Below are 25,799 nucleotides of genomic sequence, written 5' to 3'. Positions count from 1 at the left end.
AATGCCTGACTTCTATCTAGAGGTCTAGGGTTCGATTCCCGGTGAAGAGCGTAAAAAGCATTTGTACACACGCGTGGAATGTTCTCTTCATCCTAAAAAGACGCTCATGTTGTGTCTGGGATAGATTAAAACTGCTTTGTCACTTGCCTAGTTGCGTGGGGCTGAGAAATAATCCAAATGTGACTGAAATATATCCCCCCTCATAATGGATTTACCTGGTTCGTCAAAAAAATCAGGTAATCTAAACTTTTTAACCCGCCGTGGTGGAGTGGCATCAGTGCCTGACTTCTATCTAGAAGTCTAGGGTTCGATTCCCGGTCAATAGCGTAAAATACATTTGTACACATGCTTGTAATGTTTCTCCAATATATATATATATATATGTATATATATAGACAGGTAGATACTGATATATATATTTATGTGTGTGTGTGTGTGTATGTGTGTGTACTTTTCCTGAGTTTTTCTTCTGATGGAGGGTGCCAAATAGACAAAGGATGTACTATGTCTTCATGCACTTTTCAGTGACTGCCGTATCCTACATCTCTAGATATACCCTAACATACTGTTTTGCATGGACCATTCTGTAATAAGGAAATTCAAGGATTTATTCCATAAACCTTTGCTGCAGCTCTTGCATTTGTATGGCTAATTAGCTGGAAGTCTGCATCAAATGAAGGTTGACATTATAAAGATGTATGGGAAAACAAACACTTTTGGAGTTCGATAAACTAATGAAAGTTCAGTATATGAAGCTGATAAGTGTGTTGGTGGCATGGACCACTGGTCATTCTTCGTACTAATTTCCTCTGTGCTCCTACCAGAGATAAGATGTGTCTTGTGAGTTCCACCGTAGCCTGCTGGACAGTAATGTGAATAAGAATGAATTAATGATTCAAGGTATATGCGCTTAGAATTTTTATCATTCATGATACTGGGAAATTTGTATTTAATACCTGTTAATTCTTATATTTTTGGTTAGATTATTGTTATTTGTTGACTCTCAGACTGCCATTTTTTTTTTTTTTTCAATTGATCTTTGTAATATAAAGGTTGCCAACCTGAATAGCAATATTTTTTGGCTGAGCATTAGGTGAATGTGATTACGATAATGAGTTCTACAAATAATTACCCCAAGTTTCTTGGCCTCCCATGTTTAATGCATCCACATATACCTTTACATTATAGGTTTACAAATATACAAGATATTGCATCAAGACAAGCGAAAATGGACGATCTCTGACGTGTGACCTCAGATACGTGGCAGCCCAGTAAGCTTCACTACTACGTATATTTGACGTATTATCTCCGCCTCTACGATGACATACTTTGCTGTACTTGGGTGCTACCAGACGATGTACATGAAGACAACAATTAACGATGAAATTCATCTGAGTGAAGGTGCTTACTCCTTAGTGCCCAATGTGCCCCGGATATTACAGACTGGAGCATCTTTAGAGGCTATATGAGAAGCGAACCCTATTGAATGGGCCCATGACCTTAACGATTATGAGCTGGTAGGCAAAGGGTGGTACGCTGAGCACGTTTTCCACAAAATTCCACATGCAGGAAGCCAAGAGTAATATGGGGTTTTATTCTTTCGCATTGGTGGGTTTCCCTGAGGTAAATGATTTACTTACTCTCTTCTTAATTTATTTGCCTGCTTTGGGAACAATGATGTTGGCAGTAAGCTGGGTTAGTCCCTTCTCCCAGTGATGGTATTTCTGATAATATACCTGTGCATGCTGCCTCTAGTCTATTCTAATTTTATTAAGAGAGACTTTGCGAATCATACGTTAACTTGCTTTAGTTAAATAGGTCCCTGCCATAGTACCAGAGGCCCTTTCCAACTTTATTAAAATCGTCCCGTGATAGCCTAATTGAAGGGGTTAAGCCGATGCTCTGCATGGAGACTTCAGTTCGCCTATAAAACACTGCACCCCTCGCCCCCAACGTCATCTCCACAATCAAGATCCCCTCCACTTCCCACTCCCTCTCAATCTCCCCCACCCTCCTCCCCTCTCCTCCATGAATATTCTATCAGCTCATACACTCAGCTGACGCCGATCGCCACTCAGCTAAATGGCCTCTTGTCCGCTCACGCACCAAAATTAATTACGGTCAAAAGCTTTTCGAGTGAAACTGGCCTGGGGTCACTTTCAGAGGTGTGTGTGTGTGTGTGTGTGTGTGTGTGTGTGTGTGTGTGTGTGTGTGTGTGTGTGTGTGTGTGTGATCTTTGAAGAAAGAGCTAAAGGCAGGAGGCCCCTGATATTTGTGTTACCAAAAACAAAGGAACACATGGCAGCCTTATTTATGATCCTTTCAGTTCCAGATGGCAGGGCACATTGCACTTAATATAATTGTGTTCAGAATCAGAGAGAAATGCACACTAAAGCTAGTTTCAGAGTTTATCTGTTGCACACATGAGGGTGAGAGTGGCAGTTACTGCATTAGAGTGTTGGACTGAAAATAAGTGACTGTGTGCAGTGCCAGACGGGTGCTACACGCTTGCCGCAGTGCAAGGAGCTGGAAGCAGACACTTCACAGAGCAGGGATCAATGAAATAACAATAGGAGAGCGATAAAGATGCAACACTGCTGGGAAGACAGAAGATGAAAGATGTCAGTATGAGGAGGGGAGGTGCTGAGACGAAAAGCCTCTGAGTCCACCTTAACCTGGTGAGGTGTATGCAGGAAACACCCGACAAATGGGAAGCTGCCCATCACACACGAATGAAGGCGATCCTTATTCAAAGCCAACAGGTCCGTGTGTGTGTGTGTGTGTGTGTGTGTGTGTGTGTGTGTGTGTGTGTGTGTGTGTGTGTGTTCCAATTAACATAAAAATCAGATTAAATTTGATGAAAAGTGATAGTGCAACCATTTTATGTGTGTCAATGTTGCCGTAGACGGTATTGATACTTTTTGTGAAGGAATATTTGTTTATAGAATGTGTACCATTATAAACTCTGTATAAAGTTAGGAACAGTCCTAAAAGAATCAGATTAAGTATTATGTTGGACCTCAAATCACTGTACATACCTCAATTATTAGGATTTATGTATTGTTGTGGCCAATAAAATATCTGTCTATCTATCTGTGTGTATGTGTGTGTGTGTGTGTGTGTGTGTGTGTGTGTGTGTGTATTAAACAGTTAACACAATTACTCAAAAAGTTTTTATCCTATATTAGACATATTTGGTTAACGGTCAGTCTATGAATATACGTATTTTTTTTTTTTTTATCAACATTATAAGGGTTTAGGCCATAGGGCTCGGTCAAACGAAGGCCTAGTAATTTTTAAAAAGTATAATTTAGACTTCGGAAAACGAATGAGGGTAAGACAAGAATGAAACGAATCGGTTTTGAGAAAGTCAAAGGTCAGGGTCACATGACAAGACCAATGTGCGATCCGCGTGTGTTTTTGTTAACGATACAAACGGCTTTATCTGATTCAACGAGAAGAACTGTTTTTTTTTTTTTTTTTTTTTAATAACCAGAGGAAAGGTCAAGATCACAGGACAAAGTTAATTTAAATTTTTTATCGCAGTTACAAAAACGTTTGTGAAAAGCCCGAAGAAAAGGCTAGAAAATAAGTTTCAGTTTCGAAAACAGTCAAATGTCAAATATTTGCAAGGGCAAATGAAGCAGTTTTAGTTTCCACCAAACTTGGTGGAACGTTTCAGAGTCAGGCAGGAGTAAAGGTATTCAATTTCGAGAACAGTCAGGCAAAAAATGAAGGTCACAGGAAAAGATCAAATTTCGAGCTACGTGTCTAGGTTGGAACAAAATATTTAACAGACTTTTGATCTAATTTACATCCTGTTTGGTGGATGAGTTAGGATTATCCACGAGACTGAACTCTTATGTTTTAGAACAATAAGGCAAATATGATGATCACAAATGCAAGTTGAACAGAAAGAAATTATCTGATTTTGAACGAACTTTTGTGGTTGTGTTCAGGTTAAACAGGGATAATGATATACTATTTTAGAACAATCAGGCAAAGGTCAGAAAAAGGTCAAAGGTCAAGGCCATCGGAAAAGTCAACTCAAACAATTCTGATGTGACCTGAATCAAAGTTTATGGATGGATTAAAGGTCAGGCAAGGATACTCAATCAATTTGAGAACAATCGGTCAAAGGTCAAGGACACAGGGCAAAGTCAAATATTAGGTCTTAGAGCAGGTGGTGAGCGTGGGTACTGCACTCACTGAATGCCTCTTCTTATTTTTGTGCCTGCATTCTACGTTACTTAGTGCAGCAGCGAGGCGAAGATAAACGTCGCTTAACTCTGTACAACTGTTGTGAGCCTTTGATGTGTTTAGCCTGCATGTTGTCTTATAGGGCTCATTGAGTAGCTAGATATTAGTATTAACAGTAGTTGTTGTAGCAAACGAATCATCTGAATGTGAAGCCCTTGGAATGCAGGATCTTCCATTGGACAGGGAGGAAGGTGAGGAATGTTTGTAAAACCGAGCAGCGGTGTCGATTGGTTGTGTCATTGCCACCGCGTGAAGGAGAGAGCAGTAAAACACGGCTGACTCCCATCGTGGGTTTCACAAATGGTTCTCAGAATCTGATGTTTCGTGCGCGTTCACAATCTCACTTGAACTCCTTCAGCACGAGGACTTTTTCCTACCTCATTTCCACCTATTTACTATAGATCTCCCGCGTAGTAAAGGGGTAAGTAAAGGTTATATCTATCCCTTCCTCTTTGAAGAAACTCTCCAAAAAAAAAAAAAAAGTTTGGAGATTCCACTAGCAAAATAAATTACGTCATGCAAGTAAAGAAATTAAGAATATACAGAGTATGATGAAAAGAAGTTAAAAATATATGGTGATAAATTAGGAATATGTGGTGAAATTCCAGCATGGTGGTTTGCCATAAAAAGGAGTTGCTCTAGAAAGCTATAGATGAAGAACAAGAATACGAAAAAGGTAGCCAAAGTCTCTAAGAAACTTTCAAAACGGAACTGAGTGGAAGAAGTGATAAAGAGAACCATGAACGCAGATTCTCTGGCGTGGAAGTTTCATAGAAATGGACGTAGGCTGTAACGCTCATTAGCAATCAGTCCTAAAAAAAATAAAAAAGTGGTGGTCATTCTGTTTTGAAAGTTTTACTAATGGGGACGAGTTGTTGACAAAACTTTTGTTAATGTGCCGATTCAGCCCGTTCTTTCCTACCTGCAACAAACTATTGTACCCAGCTCACAAGAAAATGTTCCCACTACATAGCATGGGCGGCGAGTGAGACAAAGAGAACCCTTTTCCTAGGGGTAGGAGAAGGGGAGATCGATAAGATATAGACAGAGACAGCACTGCCGAGCGACAGGGGGGTTCCCGTTACAGATGAAGAGTTTACGATCAACGATGGTACTATCATAGTTTTTTTCTTTTTTTCGTGGGTTACCTATAGTATTATTTGCATTTTCTGTGGGCCTCTAGGCTTGCTTCATCGAGTCCCTTGCTGTGAAGCTGATGCACAGCTTTGCTGTATTTGTTCGTACTGTGGGGTTAAATAGCGCCTCTATTTACCTCTTCAGTCCGGAAGGTTTTCGCGAATCTGAATATCTGAACGTAGCATGACTTTACCAGAAAAAAAAAAAAAAAATCACGTGACTCTGGCCTTAAACCTAGTCTTCATGCACTTCGAAAAACACTGTATCGTTATTGGCTTGAAGTCAGCAAAACCATTATGAATAAGGCGTCTCTAAATGGAAGAAAACACACACACACACACACACACATATAAATATATATATATATATATATATATATATATATATATATATATATATATATATATATATATATATATATATATATATAGATATATATATATATATATATATATATATATGTATATGTACATATTTCTATATATAATTATATATACATATATATATATTTATATCTCTCTCTCTCTCTCTCTCTCTCTATCTATCTATATATATTAATATACATATATATATATATATATATATATATATATATATATATATATATATATAAAAAAACATCTGAAATGCGGTTTATATTATATGGCGAAACAGTGGGGAGCGATATTTCATTTCCTAGTTGAAAGAAAGTGAAAAGAAGAGAGAGAGAGAGAGAGAGAGAGAGAGAGAGAAGCAGAAAGCCCTAACTTGTGCTATGTGGTACAGACGTGCATTGTTCGACAGAAATTGCCTTCCAGCAAGACAAAGGCCTGTCTTCACACGGCATGAAAGTGTGTGTATAAATGTAAATTGCATTTCTTGACGCCTGCTCTTCCCCATGCTTCATGTATGTTGAGTAACTTGTTATATGAAACATATCATTTGACAAAACTCTCCTCTTTAATCTGATCACATACTTTCATTTTAATCATGCAAACAGAGAACAATATTCTTCGAATTAATAAGTACAGTTCGTTTTATTGTTAGAAAGAGACAAAAGAAGTTATATTTACACTGCGGCATGTAGAATCATGGGGACACAAACGCTGCCCAACGCCAAAATGAGGTTATGCATAGCTCTGCCTTCACACACATTCCCTTTGTCTTAAAAGGATGCAATCAAGGCATTTGGATCCTGCCAGTATGGTTGAGAGTCCTATGAAACACATCGGTTTGCAGCCGTTAGGTTATTCTTTTAATGGTTAGTGATTACCATATCATAAATGTTTTCCAGTAGTCACTTATGTTACATTTCCATGAACTTGCAACAAAACAACAATATACTCTTAGGTTAAAAAAGTAGAGTAACCCCAGTCTGTGTGGCCGAACTTACCCATCAGCCGCAGTTGAGCAACCACTCCTGCAAGGCCATCTGTGTAGTGGAAAGTATGTTTACAAAAGTGGTTTATAAACGAACACCATTTTGCTGTGTACACTACTACACTACTAATTATACCCACACTACGAATTATGTCCATATTTGTCCATAAATAATGAGAAACCTACTGTTTTCAAGGTTACTGACGAAAAAAAATGTTATGGCACTTGCGCCCGTCTGGCGGCGTGCACACCATGGTACACATTGCATACACACGAAAAAATGCCTTAGTTCTAAAATCAAACAAACCTTGACGATTTCATCGGATACTGAGCAGCGTCTTGAATTTTATTTTTTTTATTTTTTTGAATCTCCTGCGACCATCTGTTTCTGCGGTCTTCATACATCTCCAGTTCATAAATTCTCTCTAAATTTGAAGAAACTAGTTTGATTTCACTAAGATTCAAATATAATAATACTTCAATAAAATTAAAATGTTCAATAGCATGAAAACCATAGCACCTTTATCACAACAATAAACGAGAATTCTTCCTTACGACTTTTTGTACATCAAACGTTGATATTATCTTATGTATTATTTATTCAGTCTAAGTCCGCATTAATATGGCTCACTTGGTAAGCTGCTGTACTCAGGCAGTTGCAAGCGCTTGTTCGAATCCTCGCACCCCTACGTGTCAAGTGGGGTTGGTGGAGGATTAGTGCCCCTCCCTGTAAAACAATTAACTCTAAGCCCTTGGCCACCCCGTTTGGGATACATGGCGTCTGGCAATGAATGAATGAAAATGAAAATAACCTAAAAGAGAACAGTAAGGTATAAGATTCAAAACACATTGTTAGAGAAGAGGTGCTGGAACTGGGGTTTCCACCTTTTTGTACGTGATTGGTACCCAGCTCTTTGTATTGGTAATTTAGAGGTAAAAACACAGTATATCTGCAAATAAAGTATCGATAATCAGTTGAAACAATGAGTACTGGAGGAGTGCAACATTCATGCCCAAGAACTAGTCAAAGGGCCTACGGATTTTTTACTTTATCTTGTTACCTTGACCATTGACGGATCTCTAACAAAATCAAATTACCCTTTTTCTGCCCAAACCCTGAACATTCCCCAAATTATAGTTCAAAACAAATAAAAACTGAGTTCACTGGGGTGACTTTTTCCACTGGCCGTGACCTTTAACTGATGGTTCTCAAAATCAAATCCCTTAATCCTTCTTTATTCAAAACCCTTCCCCAATGTTAATCTACACCGGATTAAATTAAACTGATCTTGCTAAGTGACTTTTATTTTTGCTCTATTGTTCCCCCTCCCCCCCCCAAAAAAAAAAAAAGGTGTACGTCTAGTGTCGTTCTTAACTCAGTCAAGTTTGATTCAGTTCCGATTAATCTGTTTTAATTATTTTATTCACACAAAGACACACGAGTAAAAATATTGACATTGCACTTTGACCCTGATTTCTGACTAATTTTTCTTCGTCCTCGCTTGACCCTTAACTATTACGCCAAGTTTAGTTCAAATGAAATCAAAATCAAGTTGACATTGCCCTGTGACTTTTTAATTTAATGTATCCCTGTGATCTTGACCTTTGACAGATTACTCTAAAACTCGGATGCTCTTCTTCCTGTCGTAATTTTCACGGTTCCACAGAGTTAGGTGTCAGTCGGGGGTAAGCTGGCCTTCCCCTGTGAATCTGACCACTGACCTATTGCTATAATGAACACCACTTGTTTGCTTTTAAGATTGCTCTCCACATTTCGACCAAGCTAGTTAATACTGGATGAAACCTATTTAATTTTTAATTTAATTTTTTTATTTTATTTATTTATTTATTTTTTTGCTGACAATCGCGAACTTTGACCTTGCCCTATGACCATAATCTTTGAATGATGGAAAAAATATATGTAAGTTGATTTTGCTAGGCGGAAGTTTGTATTCGTTCTATGACCTTGACTTTCGACCTCTTCTTCTCCAAAACAAAATTTTTGTTCACTTGCTGACCCTCAAACCATCAACCAAGTTTGGCTAAAATTCGAAACCAACTCTATGAGTTATAAACACACACACACACACACACACACACACACACACACACACACACACACACTCACATGCTACGCAAAAAGTAACACCCACCAGCGTGGGAGCAAATATCTTGATAAGAATATTTGCAGATTCCTATAGTCGCGGCGCACGACTCTGAGGTTGTCATTATCGTATCCTGGCAACCTACTATTCAAAAGTGCGTCCGATTTCTTATCATATTATACACGAATGATATTATTATGCACGAATATATTATACACGAGTATTATTATACACGAACATATTATGCACGAATCAATGCGTCTCATATTACACACGAAATCAAACGCACTTTTGAATGGTAGGTTGCCAGGGCACGATAATAACCACAGAGTCGCGCGCCGCGACTATAGCCACATCAACAATTAGGAAAGACGAACTGGCAGTGATATTACCTGAGTGTTCCAGTTGTTCCCATCAACCGCTGGGAGAATGTGATGCGTGTTGTCGAGATAGGGAAGAGGGAAGGAGAGAGGGAAAAGACTGTACAGGAGAGAGAGAGAGAGAGAGAGAGAGAGAGAGAGAGAGAGAGAGAGAGAGAGAGAGAGAGAGGAGGGGAAAGAAGAGAAAGAGAATAATGATCCGGGTGTTCCGTTCTCGGTGCGTGTAATATTTCTCTCTCTCTCTCTCTCTCCTTTATACGCCAGCTCTCATTCTCCGTCTCATTTCCGTCACCATTTCCAGCCCTTCATCTCTTTCCATGCTCGTTTGCCCTCTTCCATCTCGCTCCACACCGTTTTCCTCTCATTTTCTTCTCTCTCTCTCTCTCTCTCACACACACACACACACACACACACACACACACACACACACACACACACACAGTTGTGAATGCCATGTATATGGTCTCAAATGTTGCCTCACTAACCTGTATTATTTTCTCTAGAACCGGACAATTTTACTCAACTTTGGACAAAGGTATCAGTGGTGATGTTGGTGAAAGCTACATTTGAACCATCCAATAAGAATAACAAATATTATACGGAGTAAAATCGTTTGAAAGCGGCAACAATCATATATTTCGATATTCAGTGAGAAAATAGGTATATAAACTCTCTGGCTTTTATAAATGGACTGTAGATGAATAAATCGGCTGGCATTAGTTGGAATAAGATAGAGTTGTCCCATGCACGTCAAGCTTAATGATACTAGTAAAATGATCAGGTTCGAACACTTATTCTCATGTGAATAAAATCTGTTGGTGGCAGTTGGAAGGGAAAACTAGAATTTTTTGTGTCCGATTATCGGCATAGGCCTTACTGTTGCCAAGGGTCACTGGGTCCCTTCATATACCATACACCTCCACTTTTCACCAGTTCGAAGCTAACACCTACCATCCTTAATTAATACACGCTAGGGCTGTCTCATACTGGGCAGATGTATTGGTATTAGCGAGGGTACTGAGTTGTTCCGTGCATGGGGGGGGGGGATAAGGTTACCAGTAATAACACCCTTAGATTCTTATGGAAACTGTTCAAGCGAATAATTTGGCGTCAGCTGGAACTGAGCATTAGATTCGTCTCGAACATGAGATGAATGATGTTGACGATTATGACACTTTTGGTTCCTATGAATCACTCTAAGTAGACGAGAAAGTCAATCATGAAGCGATTAAAAATGCCAGGGCAAGATCAGTACGATAAGAAACCAGATAATAGAATAAATGCATAAATTTCCGCTTTAAAACCTTTCAGGTATAACGACAACCATCTCTCATTAGTTCTCTCTAGGTTACTCACAAATTCCCTTGTATATTTAGGTATATAAACCGACATATCTATCTATCTATCTATCTATCTATCTATATACAGTATATATATATAGATAGATATAGATAGACAGATAATGTATGAATGTATATATTGAGTGAAATACTTATTGACTGATGGAAAATAGTGATTTCATGAAAGTTTAATAAGGTTCGGACAATTTAGAAGGAGATTGGTTTGGCCAAAAATAATGTAGGCTGTATGGCTTCAGTTAGGTTAATTTAGATTAAGACTACAATTGTCTGGAAGATTAATTATGGAGCAGCGAATCCCACACAGAAGTGGTTCGGGGAATAAAGGAATTTTGATAGGCAAATAATCTACTATATGGCAGTGTGATGGTGAAGTCATGAGATGCCTCTGTAATACCAGAGAAGATGTGGAGAGGTGGCACAATGGACAAGCTCATCTGAGCAATTGCCTTAAAAGTATCTAAAATAATCCGAGGGAGGCAACATTCCTTCTAACTTGTAGGGGAGGAAGACCATTTGTACCTGTTGGGTTAATAATTATTCTTATAGTTTTGTACTGAATCTGTGTCCAGTTGTTTTAGCGCAGCCTCCTGACATGACTCCACAAGGGTGAGCAGTATTCGCGCTGGGATTGCACATGACGTTGTTGTTGTGGTAGTGGTGGCGATACCACCATAGTCAAGTAAGTACCTGAGCAGACTCATCAACGGCAGGAATGCAACCACCCTTCCACCCCTGCAGGGTCGTCCCATTCAGTTAAATGATGTTACCATGGGGCTAAAAGCGCCTCGCCACAATGAAGCACGGGAAGTAGGGTGGAAGTTTGACTCCTGGGTGGACGCATATTTGCGTCTCTATTCAGTTAACAAGGACGCCATAGTAGAATCCGCGTCACCCAATCCCGTTATTTGGCTAAGTGGTGACCACCCAGAACTGTATATTTTTTCCTGGTGTACAGGAAACCATCAGGTTTGTCATTCTGTGTCAAGTCACCTGAAGTGGAAAGAGTAATAAACAGTGACATGAAGGGTGGGAGATAAAGTAGAAGAGGACACACACACACACACACACACACACACACACACACACACACACACACACACACAAAGATAGATATGAACGTAAACGTAGGCAGCGCTATATCAAGTGAGTGGATAAGGGGCGCCCTCACTTATCACAAACATGATGTATGAATTATAGCTGACTGCTCGTCAGTGAAAAAGTTACGAACTCTGTACAATCACCCAAAATTTTGAAGCCGTTTTAGCAACCGATCTACGAGTAAGAGAAGTCCCACTGGGTACTATTAGGCGGAACACCAAGAATATAAATATTGTTTGAGATAGGAATGTTCGATGCATTGAAGGTAAAGTAGGGATCAGGCAGTATCTCTCTATAAGTAAGCTGGGAAATATTAGGTATTCCTCTCATTAAATGAAACAATATCATCTTACCATCCTTCAGTAATCTTAGATAAGTCTTGATTTTAGGAGATTAATGAATCCAAGGTAACAGAAAACTTCTCTGATTGGTATGGTGATCATAGGGCTATCTCTTACATGCAAATTTGTTTTCATGAAATTTTGAAGCGTGAAAAAGACTATGTATACATCGCATGGTTCATAAAATGTTTCTCTGCTGACTATCGCTTTTAGTTAAGAATATATAGATTCCTGATTGATAACGTTCTAGTGAAGGTAAATTTATAAATATTTTCTTTTTTAACTATATAATCATGAGTGCAGAATTTTAAACATGCAGCATCACAGGTGTTCAGGATTATAGTCATTATGTTGGAATTACATACATTTATATCAAATGCTTAGTAACGTATGAAACATTAAGTTTCTGCTGGATTTGGCTGATTTTTTTGTCTGTCAGGGTATATCCATGTAGTGGAAAATGGCTTCAAATTTTACTCTTAAAAAAAAAAAAAAAAAAAAAAAAAAAAAATTGTCCTCCCCGGATCATCATACTGTAGAAACAATAATTTCAATCATGTGAGTCCAACACAACTTTACAGGAATGAATAAGTGGTTAGGCAAAGACTCATATTATTTGGAGATTCAGATTATAATACTAAATCGTGCAGTAAAGGGATTAATGTCAAAGTATAAATACTATAGTTTCACTAGGTGTACCCGGTATCAGGCACGGGTTCAGGGGGGGGTTGGGAATCCCCCCCCCCTTTTTTGGTGGACTAGTTATTGCATGTACTAAAACAACTATGTTATATTACCAAAAGCTATGCAATAAATAACAGTTCATCTTATTGCACATACACTTGCCTATGTTATTGTGCTTCTGTGGCTGAAGAAGGCAAAGTGCATTTAATATGATAATTTAATTGGGCTAATTGGTATCTCTGCTAAAAGTCACGCCCAAACCCCCTTTTCCAAAGTGCTCGTTCCGGCCTTGTGTATCATACAGTACATGACAACGTGGGGCAACACAGATAACGTAAAATGAAATAAAGAAAGAATGAGCCAACAGTACAATATATGGGAATGTAACTGCTGGATTGAGGACACACTCATTAAAGAAATACCATACTGGTTCCATTACTGATTATTCCAGATGTGAAGGATGGATGATATTACAGTAATTATTACTGAAAAGGGTCAGAGTTTGTAGTGGAAATTTTATTTTGAGGTTACGCTTCATTTGGTCATACAAAGAACTAGATACTGAAAGCTCATACATGATATCTCCTTTTACAGACGTAGCATTCGCCATCTCTGGTAGCCGAAGGTCTTCCATGCCCTCTTCTTCCACAACAATGATACCTGTGGACAAGCGAAATGGGGATCAGCGCCCCCTTCCTCCAGCAGTAGAAGTAGGTGTGTCGGGGGGTGAAGAGAAAGAGAAAACTAGTGAAGAGAACAAGAAGGCTGGCAGTGCTGAGGATGTGTGGGCAACTGCCATTGTTGACCAGAAACCAGAGAGTCATAACAACACCGAGGTTGTGGCGCAAGTTGGGGGAGATGCTACATTTACCTGTTTCACTGAACACCTCAGTGATGATATGGTGAGTTACCCATCAGGCTGTGATGTAAGTCACGGGAAACACTACCACTGCTTGCTTTACAGAGCACCTCATCAAGGATATGGTGAGTTACCCATCAGGTTCTGGTGCAAGTCAGAGAAGAAGCTACCAGACTTGTTAAACCTCTGTGATGCCACTTCCTTCCTAAATTAATGTTTTGGCCATTGTGCTAGTTTGGTTTTATGTATATCCTTGATGTATTGGGGCCCACTGTCCTTAAAAGAAAGCAGATTCTGAAATATTCTAAAATTAATTCATGAAGCAATACCAAAGCCTGCACCTATGAGATTCCTAACTTCTAAGCTGTGATGATCTTTCCAGAAGGACTGTGATAGCAGTTGCAAAAATCCTATTGGAAGACCACATGATTTCATATCTTTTGTGCTTAAATTTTTGCTATTAAATGTCTGTTTAAACTTCATGACTGGATAGCATGGATACAACCTGGAGTTCCTTTTTGAGTCAGACTTGTCAATTATGCCCTGGCTACAACGGAGCCACAGTGATGCTTCCTTTCTCCCATTTCCCCCACCCCACATTCTACCAAACTTGGGGGGAAGTGCATCCACCCACCCAAGAGGTGCCTTTTACCAACCAGGGATAGGAGCAACAGTGATTTAAAAAAGGAGTTAGCGAGAGAAAGTGCAAAAAAAGAATTGTTCCCATGTAACGAGCAGCCCAGCCATCCACCCTGTACCTTACAAACAGCGGCCCATGCCACTGCACTGCCACCCTCTCTTCCTCAAAGTGGCTATGGCTGCTGTCTGAGGACAGCAACAGTGAAAACATGGTGGACCCCTGCAATGGGGTGTATAAAAGCCCGCGTTGCTTACAGGCAAAGTGGGGATCCTCTCTTTGGCTCAGTGGTAACGTGCACACCTATGAAGAGCAAGGGCCTGAGATCAAATCTCGGCTAGGACAGTGATTAACTTAAGTTTCATTTCGGTTATTACATTGGTTTCCAGCGCTGTGGGATGTGAGGTGAGGCTTGGTTGGCATTTTGAAGTTGGTCCTTGGTTAGCTGACAGCATCCCTGTCCTTACAACCGGGGGATGGGCTGTTTCGGTGAGGTCTGCAGCCTCCCCATGGTGGCCTCCGATGCTTACGTTACCTTGTGTGTTCGAAGCTCACCAAATTAATCACCAAGGGGAGAAAAGAGGGATGTACTGGGGTGTATAAAAGCCCACGTTGCTTACAGGCAAAGTGGGGATCCTCTCTTTGGCTCAGTGGTAACGTGAGCGCGGATCATGCGCGGGGGCCCCGAGATCGAATCTCGGCCAGGACAGTGTGATTAATTTGTAAAGTTTCACTTCAGTTATTACACCCCATTGATTTCTGAACTAACGGCAAGGGTAATGATAGTGATGGAGTGGCAGAGATTCATGAAATGCCAAACAAATGGGAGGATAGTGAGAACTTTGAGTCTAAAGGGAGGAGGGAGGTAAAGGAGAGTTGAGAGCACTCCTGCCACCACCACCACTGATGCCAATGCATCTAACATCACATCGCACCCTGCCGCCATGTACTCACCACCACCTTCACATTTCTGGCCTCAACACGGCTGCTACACCTCACCATCATGTCCTGTGCCTTTACCACCACATTCTGCACCCTCAAATCCACAGCCTGAGCCAACAAGTGCCATACATTTATTACCTGACTCCCACTAAGATGCACAAGGGGAATGTCATGTGGCCATGAGTTACCCTCACCACTCCCTCTTCCACCACCTCACCCAGCCTGGGTCACGTAGTTGGAGGGATCTGCCTTCACTTCAGACATCCATGCCTCTGACAACACTAACAATAGGCTAACGGCCGAGTGGCACATCCCTAAACATGCCAGGTGGTAAATTTTTTTTTAGGTATTCATGTCACAGGATATCACAGACCTGATTTGCTGGGAGACTAACAGATAAAATGCTTTTGTCATGGCAGGACATATCCGCCACCCTCAGTCACGATTATGCAAAGCAGTGTGATCCGTTGCATTAGGACATCATCGTCTTCCTTGTTCTGTTGATGCGCATGCCTCACTGCAAGAAGCATATGCTGAACTCGAACTCGTGCAATGATGTTCTCATTCCAATGCATATATTTAGACAGTTCATGGCTTGTGCATGTTCCTGATGATCCTAAAGTTCATGCACTTCACTGACAGTTGCTGCCTGTCTGCCAACGACACTGTGAAAGATATGGGACCTTGTTGAGATGAAAGTTTTGTACTGAAATACTTTGTCCCTTTTCGTGATGTCGTCAGTGACAACCTAGCATTGTTCAAGGGATGCCTTGTGTTCTTCAGTACATTCCGTTGATGGCATCGATATGGCATAAAAAAATCATAATGTGCTACTCTACGTGCTGAGCATGATCATGCACATTGCATCAGATGTGGATGTTCTTCCCCACAGTTCCCCAGGAACATTCAGTTCCATCATCAGAAAGATAGAAAAATATCTCTGTTCTTGAACAGTTATGGCACAGCATCATGTGGCAGTGTGCACAGACAGGATGCACATGAACCACTTCGCCCATTAGTATAGGGGACAGGCTTAGCAACTCAAGACGATGGAAATGTTTGTGTTGAAGTGGACACACAAGCTTAATGTTATAATGTGACCAGTCTGGTGATATGACACCCAGCAACAAGGTCATCTGAGCCATGAGCAAGTACATCTTGATGTCTGATGTCTTCATGAACTACTACTAGACCATGAACCTTATTGACAAGTCCTGCATGCAGACTGGTGGTGTTGAGTCAAAAAGATTATAGTACTGGAAAAATTATTATTGTTACATCCTCACCCCACACTCCACAGGCTCCAATAGCAGTAGTTCAGTAGAGGAAGGGCGTTGACCAGTAGGTAACTCTTCCTATGGTCAGCCTTTAGGTGTACAGCACACAAGATCAGCTGAGGCGTCCTAAATAAACACTGGCCTCTTAAGTTCACAGTCTTTTTTTTTTCCAGCTAATTATATTTAATGCTTTCCAACTTCAGTTCAATGTTCTCACAAGCACTGGAGCTATACAAACTTTAATAACTGCAATTACACTTAATGCTTGACAGCACTTCATTGTCATTACACAAGTACCGATGATAAACAAACTTCCATAACACTTCACTGTTTACCAAGAACACTTCACTGTTTTCATAAGTACTGAATATATACAAACTTCACTGCACTGACACTGCACTACACTTAAACTGAAATGAAAACCGACTGAACTTGTTCTAGTCTCTTATCCATCCTTATATAAGCTTCCTTGCTTCTCCAACATTCTAGAACTTGCTGGTCTTGTACCTGTGCCTAGAAACAACAGTTACCTATTCGGACACAACCAAAACATGCCAGTTTTCTTACAGTACATAACACTATAAATTATTTAGCATACTGACTTAAATTATATAATTTATCAAGCAATCACATAAATAAAACATTATAGAGAAAAATAGCAAAAAAAAATAAGCCCTAACTTACGAAACACCAGTCGAGCAGGGCAGTACTCCCAAGGTGGATGGAAAGCTGATGACAGGGACAGCTGGAGCTGCCGTTTCATCAGCCCTCGGGACTAGGTCCCGACCATCGCCTTTTGCTGAACTTTTTCAATGTCTCAGTAACACAGAGAGTAGGCCAGCATGCTCTCCAATACAAGTTTCTTTAACTGTCAACACTAAACTACATGTACAGTACACACCACAGTTCCTTTTCAAAAAAAAAAAAAAAAAAAAAATGGCGTCGAATAATAGCCGCGGAGTCCCCAGGGGGGGGACCAGAAATGCCCCCACCTTCAGCCCCTCTCTCGGTGACGTCTCAAGATGCCTGGAACCACAGTCTGACTCATTTCTTCTTCATTTCTGCAACATTCGTGGCCTTTCCTCTAACTTTCGCTCTGTTGAGCACCACCTCTCCTTCTCTAAGCCTCACCTTCTTTTTCTAACTGAGACAGCTGTCTGAGGCAACTGACAGCAGACCATTTTCTGTATCCTCCTACTTTCTCTATGCTCATTTCAAAGCCAAAGGTGGCTGTTGTGTATATAAACGCAACAACTTATCTTGCCCTCGTGTTCCTGAACTTGATTCTTCTGAATTCTCTACACTCTGGCTTCGGCTTTCATGTCATTTTCTGACTAAATATATTTGTGCTGTTTATTTATCTCCTAATTCTACTGACTATCAAAAATTCTTTGACTATCATACTTCTGCGATGGAACACATTCTATCCATTTCTTCTTTCTCTGAAATCTCCATTCTAGGAGATTTCAATGTTCACCATCAACTTTGGCTCTCCTCTCCTTTCACTGATCCACCTGGTGAACAAGCCTACACCTTTTCTATCCTTAATGACTTAGAGCAGCTTGTACAGCACGCTACCCGTATCCCTGACCGCCTCGGAGAGAGCTCCAACATACTTGACCAATTCCTTACAACTAATCCTTCTGCTCACACTATTAATCTTTTCTCTCCGTTGGGCTCCTCCGATCACAACCTTATCATTTTAACCTGACCTATTGCTCCGGTATGGCCTGTGGACCCTCCAAAGAAATGTCGTCTGTGGCACTTTGGAGCTGCTGATAGGGAGGCCCTCAGGCAGTACTTCTTTGATTTTCCCTGGAATGATTATTGCTTCCATGGCCGGAAGCCATCTGAGTGTGCCTTGTGCATTACGGAGGTTATTCTCTCGGGCATGGAAGCATACATTCCTTTCTCATATCCTTTGACTAATGCACGAAAGCCTTGGTTTAATCAAGCTTATTCTAATGCAGTCCGCAACAAGGAGAGGGCCTATAAAATGAACCGGAGCCAACCCACTCCTGAATCACATCTTTTATGCATTTCTGGTCAGAATCGTGCTAAGTCTGTTCTTCGCTCTGCTAAAAATAATTTCATCCGACCAAAATGCTCTCAATTCTCTAACTCGAATTCTTCCCACTCCTTCTGGCACCTTGCCAAAAATCTATCTAACAACTTTACCTCATCATCCTTCCCTCCTCTTTTCTACTCTGATGGCTCTGTAGCTATTTCCTCTACTGATAAAGCAGATCTCTTCATTCAGACTTTCTCCTCCACTTCCACCTTAGACAATTCCTGTGCTGTTCCTCCATCACTTCCCTCCTCTGACTTCCTCTTGGCTGATATTAAAATTTCTTCAGATGATGTATTTTCTGCCATCACAGGCCTCAATACTAATAAGGCATATGGGCCTGATAGAGTCCCTCCTGTTGTTCTCAAGAACTGTGCTTCTGTGCTTACACCCTGTGTAGGCAAACTCTTTCGCCTTTGTCTGTCAACTTGTACCTTTCCTTCTTGCTGGAAGTTTGCTCTCATTCAGCCAGTCCCAAAGAAGGGTGACCATTCCCAACCCTCTAACTATCGTCCAAATGCTTTAACATCCTATAATTTCAAAAGTTTTCGAGTCTGTTCTTAATAGAAATATTTTAAAGCATCTTTCCTATCACAACCTTCTTTCTGATCGTCAGTATGGGTTCCGTCAGAGACGCTCCACAGGCGATCATCTCACCTACCTTTCAGACCCCTGGTCATCCTCCTTTCGGAACTTTGGCAATAGCTTTGCCATTGCATTTGACATCTCAAAGGCTTTCGATCAAGTCTGGCATAAATCTTTAATTTCCAAACTCTCCTCTTACGGTTTCTATCCTTCTATCTGTGCCTTCATCTCTAGCTTCCTTTCTGGTCATTCTATAGCTGATGTTGTAGACGGCCATCGTTCTTCTCCTAGATCTATTAACAGTGGTGTTCCTCTGGACAATGTCCTATCACCAACTCTCTTCCTTTTATTCATCAATGACCTTCTAACCTGTACATCTAACCCTATCCACTCATACGCTGATGACTCCAGCCTTCACCTTTCCATTCGATTCCCGCAACGTCCATCTCAGCAATTACTTTAACAACAAGGGATGAGGCTATGGCACACATAATGTTTGACTTGGCTCATATCTCTAACTGGGGTAAAAATAATTTGGTAGTTTTTAATGCTTCAAAGGCTCAGTTTTTGCACCTATCAACCCGACAAAATCTTCTACAGGTATACCCACTAATGTTTAATAATATTCAGCTTAATCCTGCATGATCCTTGAACATTCTTGGGGTTTCACTTACTCGGGACTTATCTTGGAAAGATTACATCTCTTGTAAAATCTGCTTCCAAGAGTTTGGGTGTGCTAAGCCAACTCCATTTCTTCTTTACCCCTGCACAATTGTTGACTCTATACAGGGGTTTTATCCGCCCCTGTGTGGAGTACAACTCTCATGTGTGGGGGGGCTCTCCACATACAGCTCTTCTCAACAGGGTGGAGTCAAAGGCGCTTCGCCTCATTAACTCTCCTCCTCTTACTGACTCCCTTCAATCTCTGTCTCTTCGCCACACTGTTGCATCTTGATCGTTTTCTATCGCTACTTCAATGGTCACTGCTCCTCTGAACTGTCTGCATGCATTCCTCCATCTCTACAATGGGTGCGTAGCACCCATCTAGCAGCAAAGTCTCATCCCTTTTCTGTCCAACTCTCTAATGCAAGAGTTAACCGTTACTCCCAGTCCTTTATTTATGCAACAGGTCAACTCTGGAACTGTCTCCCTCTGTCTGTATTTCCTGCTTCCTATGACCTCCAGTCTTTCAAATGCAGTGTGTCCAGGCATCTCGAAATGATTGGAACTTGAATTTGGCTCTCACTTTTATTTTGTTTTTCTCTTGGAAGGAACAGTTTTGTGGGCTCATTACCTTTGGTTCCTTCTTCCTCACATAAAAAAAAAGCAGGCAAACTGGCAACTCTGACTCATATTGGTACCAGAACTAGCTGCCGTAAACATCGGGAAACATCAAGATGCTTCTCGAGCACCTAACTGGCAAATCTCACTTCTTGACACTACCCCATCCCTAGTTCTTTGTCGTCCCGACAAACCTACGCAAGATATACAAACATAAACCTTAATCCTAATGAAACATCTAACTATACACAAAATAATCCTTCAACTTATCAGGTCTTCTTGTATGCCGCTTCCGACAATGTCCTTACTCCTCCACACGGTCCACTCCTCCTGAAAGGTCTCAGTCCTCTCCTTGATTTGCTTCTTCTCTTGGGAAACTGTCACCACCCTCATGCACTTCAGCTCCTTGGTCTTTCTCAACATCCTTGGCTGCGGGAAAGCACGATTCCTCAGAGAAGTCCCAGCTGAATTGTCCTGGCCCATGGTACTGCCACAGACGGTTCACATGTACCACCTTTGGGTGAGACTTTCTGCCTCCCCGAATCCGATACGTTACGTCTGATAGGCGGTCCAACACAGTGTAAGGCCCGTCCCATGGGCTCTGCAGCTTCGGTGACTGTCCCTTCTTTCACTGAGGATTGTATAACCAAACTTGGCCACCATCCTTGAAGCTTGCCTCACTTGCCTTGGCATCATACTTGCACTTCGTCACCTTTCCTGAAAACTTAAGGGCTCCTCGCACTTGATGATGTACCTCATCCAGCCTTTCCTGAAGGTGCTTTCGCACAGCTGGTGGTGTCTGTAGGCAGTGCTTCACGAGGTGGTCTTCCCATTAATAAGTCAACAGGTAAGCATAACTCGTGGCCCAACATAAGTTTTGCAGGTGTGTAGCCAGTAGACTCATGGGATGCAGCCCAATATGCCATCAACAGCGCAGGTAACTTCTGGTCCCAGTCTGTTTCCCCATCTACACAGTACCCGGCCAGTTCTTGTCCCAGGGTCCAGTTGAATTTCTCCACCATCCCATATGACTGTGGCCTTAGTGGGGTCGTCCTGGTCTTCTCGATCCCCAATGACTTGCAGCATTTACGGAACATGGCAGACTCGAAGTTTCTACTCTGGTCTGAATGTTGCTCATGTGGTATCCCAAAACGACAGAAAAACTGGTCAATCAACACCCAAGCAACAGTTGCAGCCTCTTGATCGGGGATGGCATAGGATTCTGGCCACTTTGTGAAGTAGTCATGGCAACACACATATACCGGTTCCCTCTTCAGTGAGTGGCAGAGGTCCAGCAATGTCCACCGCAACTCTTTCCACTGGGGCACCCACTTGGTACAGCTGAAGAGAGGAGCAACGACGATTCCTGGGTCCCCTCTTGGCACAACACCCATCACAGGCCTGATGCCATTCTTCAACATCCTGACACATGCTACTCCAGTAGAAACTCTGTCACAGCTGGCTTAAAGTTCTCTTCACTCCCTGTTGCCCACTGGTGATCTGGTTATGAGACTCATCCAAGATCTTAGACCTCATTTTCTTTGGAACCACCAGTTGCCCATACTTCCTGAGGCCATCGGGTGTCTCCCACTGATGCTCCAGTAGTCCGTTGTTCAAACGAAGAAGGTCCCATTGACTCCAGTAGCTCTTGGTCGCAGGGCTTAACCTGAAAACTTCTTCCCAAGATGGTTGCACTGTACTCCACTGCAGCCACTCTAACACTGGTTGTAAATCTGCATCCTCCATCTGCATCCTCTCCTCTACTGACATCTGGCCCAGAATCTCCACTGCAGATCCCTTGAGGCCAGTAGCAAGCTGCACTGCCATCTCATACTTCTGTTCCTCAAACTTGGCACCTACTTCCCCCTTAAGCTGTTGCTGTTCTTCCTTCATTTCCCCCATGAAGGCATCTAGCTGTCCTTGGATCGTCAGTTGTAATTCCCTCTGTTGCCCCTCTGATGCCTGTTGAAGTTGATCATATCGTTGTTTTTGTTCTTCAAGTTGTGCCTATAGTTGTTCACTCTGTGGCTTCAGTTGTACACTTTGTGCCCGTACTAGTTCTTTGAGTTCTTTCCGTCCATCACTCAGTCCTGTAGTTGTTCTTTGAGTTTTTTAGTTTGTGTCTGTATTAGCTTAACAATTGTCAACGGGGAAATTTCCTCCTCCTGCCTAGCTCGAGACCTTGTCTGCATACATCCTGCTTCCATGTCGAAGGTTAGCCCCACTGCAGCCCTGAATAATCCCACTCCTGACACCAGTGTTATGTCCCCACCCCACACTGCCACAGGCTCCAGCAGCACTAGCACAGTACAGGAAGAGCGTTGCCCAGTGAGTTGCTCTTCCTATGGTCAGCCTTTAGGTGTACAGTACACAAGATCAGCTGAGGTGTCATAAACAAACACTGGCCTCTTAAGTTCGCTGCACTACAAACCCATAGTTCGTAAGCAAAGTGAAAATGATGTGTGCTACAAACTCGACTCAGTTGAAGATGTAAGAAAAGTACATAAATTACAGTGGCATAGCTACTCAGTGACCATAACCATTGATGGACAATATATTTAAATAAGTGCCTAGAGACCAGCCAAATTTCGTAAACTGATTTCGTAACATTTGTGCTTACGTGGCCAGCGTACGACAAGACTAGCACAAGAAAAACAGCAATACGCTGTGAAACAATTTGTATGTAACAATATATAGTGACAGAAAAATAAAGGAATAAATAACAAGAAAAAAAGTGTAATTCATTGCTCAACTTCATAATATTTACACTTACATGGCCAGTCTGAATTAAGTGTAGCATGCAAAAACTAGCAATAGGCTGTGACATAGCTTGTAAGTGTCCATACACATAAATGGCAGAAACAAACAAATAAACAAAAAAACAAGTGGATGAGAAACGGAGGCGTGGAAGAAGTTGTGAGATGGGAGAGTTATATGTAGAGAGGAAGAGAGAGGTGAAAAGATTAGTGAGAGACAGTAAGAAGAGAGTGGATAAGAAATTTGGAAGGAATTTGTGTGTAAAGTGGAGGGAATGTGAGAAAATGTTCTGGAAAGAGGTAACGAGAGTTAGACAGGGTGGCAGTGAAGTTAGTCAGGGAGTGAAAGATTAAAATGGTAGATTACCAGTGGAGAAGGGAGAAAAAGTGAGCAGATGGAGAGAACACTTCAATGAATTATTGAACATAGAGAATGAAAGTAATGCGACTATACTGTAAGTGGCTGGGAAATGGCTAGGAGAAGGAGGGATGTGAGAGGAGAGGAAGAAATCAGTAGGAAGGAAGTTGTGGAAGCAATGAAGAAAGTCAAAATGGGGAAAGCCCAAGGAATTGATGGGGTGTTTAGTGAATGCTGAAGCATGAGGGAGAGATAGTAGTAGAATGGTTGTGGAAGATGTGCAGATTGGCCTGGGAGGGATGTAAAGTCCCGGAGGATTGGAAGTCAGGTATAATTATTACCGTGTTCAAAGGAAAAGGGGAAAAAGAATTGTGTGGTAATCATAGGAGCATTTGTCTTCTTAGTGTAATAGGAAAAGTATATGGTAGGACACTTATTCACAGAGTTCGGGAAATAACAGAGGAATTAGTTGGAGAAGAACTGTGAGGTTTTAGGAAGGAAAGAGGTTGTGTAGATCAGATATTCATTCTTAGATCTTTAGTGGAGAAGTTTCTAGAAAAGAGAAAGTTGTATGCGGCCTTCATGGATTTGGAGAAAGCATATGACAGGGTGGATAGACAAGGATTGTGGAATATATTAAAAATATATGGAGTAAATAGGAAGTTGATGAATGCCGTGAAGAAGTTGTATGAGGATACTAAGACTGCGATGTGTGTGGACAGTGAACTGAGTGAATTTTTTTATTTGAAGGCTGGATTGATAGGGATGTGTCACGTCTCCATGGTTGTTCGATCTGTACATGGATGGGGTTGTAAAAGAGATACAAGGTAGGGCAGTGGGTTTAGGGGCGGTCCTAATGAGAGAGGCGAGCGTTTGAAATCTCCCTGTACTGTTGTTTGCAGATGATACTGTGTTTTTAAGTGAAGATGAAGAGGAGCTGCAAGGCTTGGTGAATGAGTTTCGAAGAGTGTGTAAGAAACGGAATCTAAATGTGAATGTAGGGAAGAGTAAAGTTATGGTCTCTGAGTGACATGAAGTCACTGAATGTGCAGTGATGCAGAATGAGAAGAAAATGGAAATGTGAGTGCGTTCAAGTACTTGGGTAATGTGATGGGTAAGAATGGAAGATTAGGGGTTGAAGTGCTTGAAAGGGTACAACGAGGAAGAAAGGTTGATGGTTCTTTGTAAGTAGTCAATAGAAACAGGGAAATGACTATGGAAGTGAAAAAGTTACTGCATGACAGTCTTGTGATACCAACTCTAACATAGGGAAGTGAAGCTTAGACCGTGTTGGAGGGACACAAGTCAAGAGTCATAGCAGTGGAAATGAGATATTTTTAGAGGAGCACGCGGAGGCGCATGGAGAGTCGGACCGACAGATAAGGAAATGAAGAAGCATTATGGTGTGGATGTGGATGTGATAGGAAGCGTTAGGAGAAACACACTGAGGTGGTTTGGCCGTGTCGAGACGATGGAGTGAGAGACTGACGAGGAGAGTGTATGTGAGTGAGGTTGAGGGGGTGAGAGGGAGAGGGATGCCAAGGATAAATTTTTTTTTTTATGCAAGAAAGAAGGAACCAAAGGCTAAAAGGCGACAAACCTTCCATCAAAAAAACAACAACAAAAAACAATACAAAAGAGAGCAAAATTCAAGATCCATTCATTTTGAGATGCCTGGACACACTGCGTCTGAAAGACTGGAGATCATAGGAAGCAGGATATACAAACAGAGGGACATAGTTCCGGGGTTGACCTGTTGCACAAATGAAGGAGTGGGCGGAACGGCTAATTCTTGTATTAGAGAGTTGGACAGAAAGGGGATAAGAGTTTGTTGCTAGACGAGTGCTATGCGCCCATCGTAGAGGTGGAGGGATGCAAGCAGACAGTTCAGACGAGCGGTGACCACTGAAGTAGCGATAGAAAAGGGATAAAGATGCAACAATGCGGCGAAGAGACAGAGATTGAAGGGTGCCAGTAAGAGGAGGAGAGTTAATGAGACGAAAAGCCTTTGACTCCACCCTATTGAGAAGAGCTGTATGTGGGGAGCCTCCCCACACATAAGAGTTGTACTCTACACAGGGGCGAATAAAACCAGTGTATAAAGTCAATTACTGTGCAGGGGTAAAGAACATACGGAGTTGGCTTAGCACACCTAAAATCTTAGAAGAAGATTTTACAAGAGATGCAATATGATCTTTCCAAGACAAATCCCGAGAGAATGAAACCCCAAGCATGTTCAAGGATGAAGCAAGATTAAGCTTGTTATTACACATTCGTGGGTACTCCTGTGGAAGATTTTGTCGGGTTCATA

At 41.5% G+C, this 25,799-nt stretch overlaps 1 protein-coding gene across 1 annotated transcript in view; it reads left to right on the top strand.

Annotated features, from left to right (window-relative positions):
- The window catches only part of LOC145405962 (hemicentin-2-like), a 147,003-nt gene that overhangs the window by 12,858 nt on the left and 108,346 nt on the right, over nucleotides 1–25,799 (top strand). The window contains exon 3 of the mRNA XM_080277157.1: nucleotides 13,320–13,627. Coding sequence (XP_080133283.1) covers nucleotides 13,320–13,627 — 308 coding nt within the window. The remainder of the gene's footprint in view (nucleotides 1–13,319; nucleotides 13,628–25,799) is intronic.

The sequence above is a fragment of the Coenobita brevimanus genome, chromosome 8 (genome assembly GCF_032717465.1).
Source record: "Coenobita brevimanus isolate Jiangsu-jjx chromosome 8, ASM3271746v2, whole genome shotgun sequence".
Lineage (NCBI taxonomy): Eukaryota > Metazoa > Arthropoda > Malacostraca > Decapoda > Coenobitidae > Coenobita > Coenobita brevimanus.
This window is presented reverse-complemented; position numbering and strand designations above follow the sequence as displayed.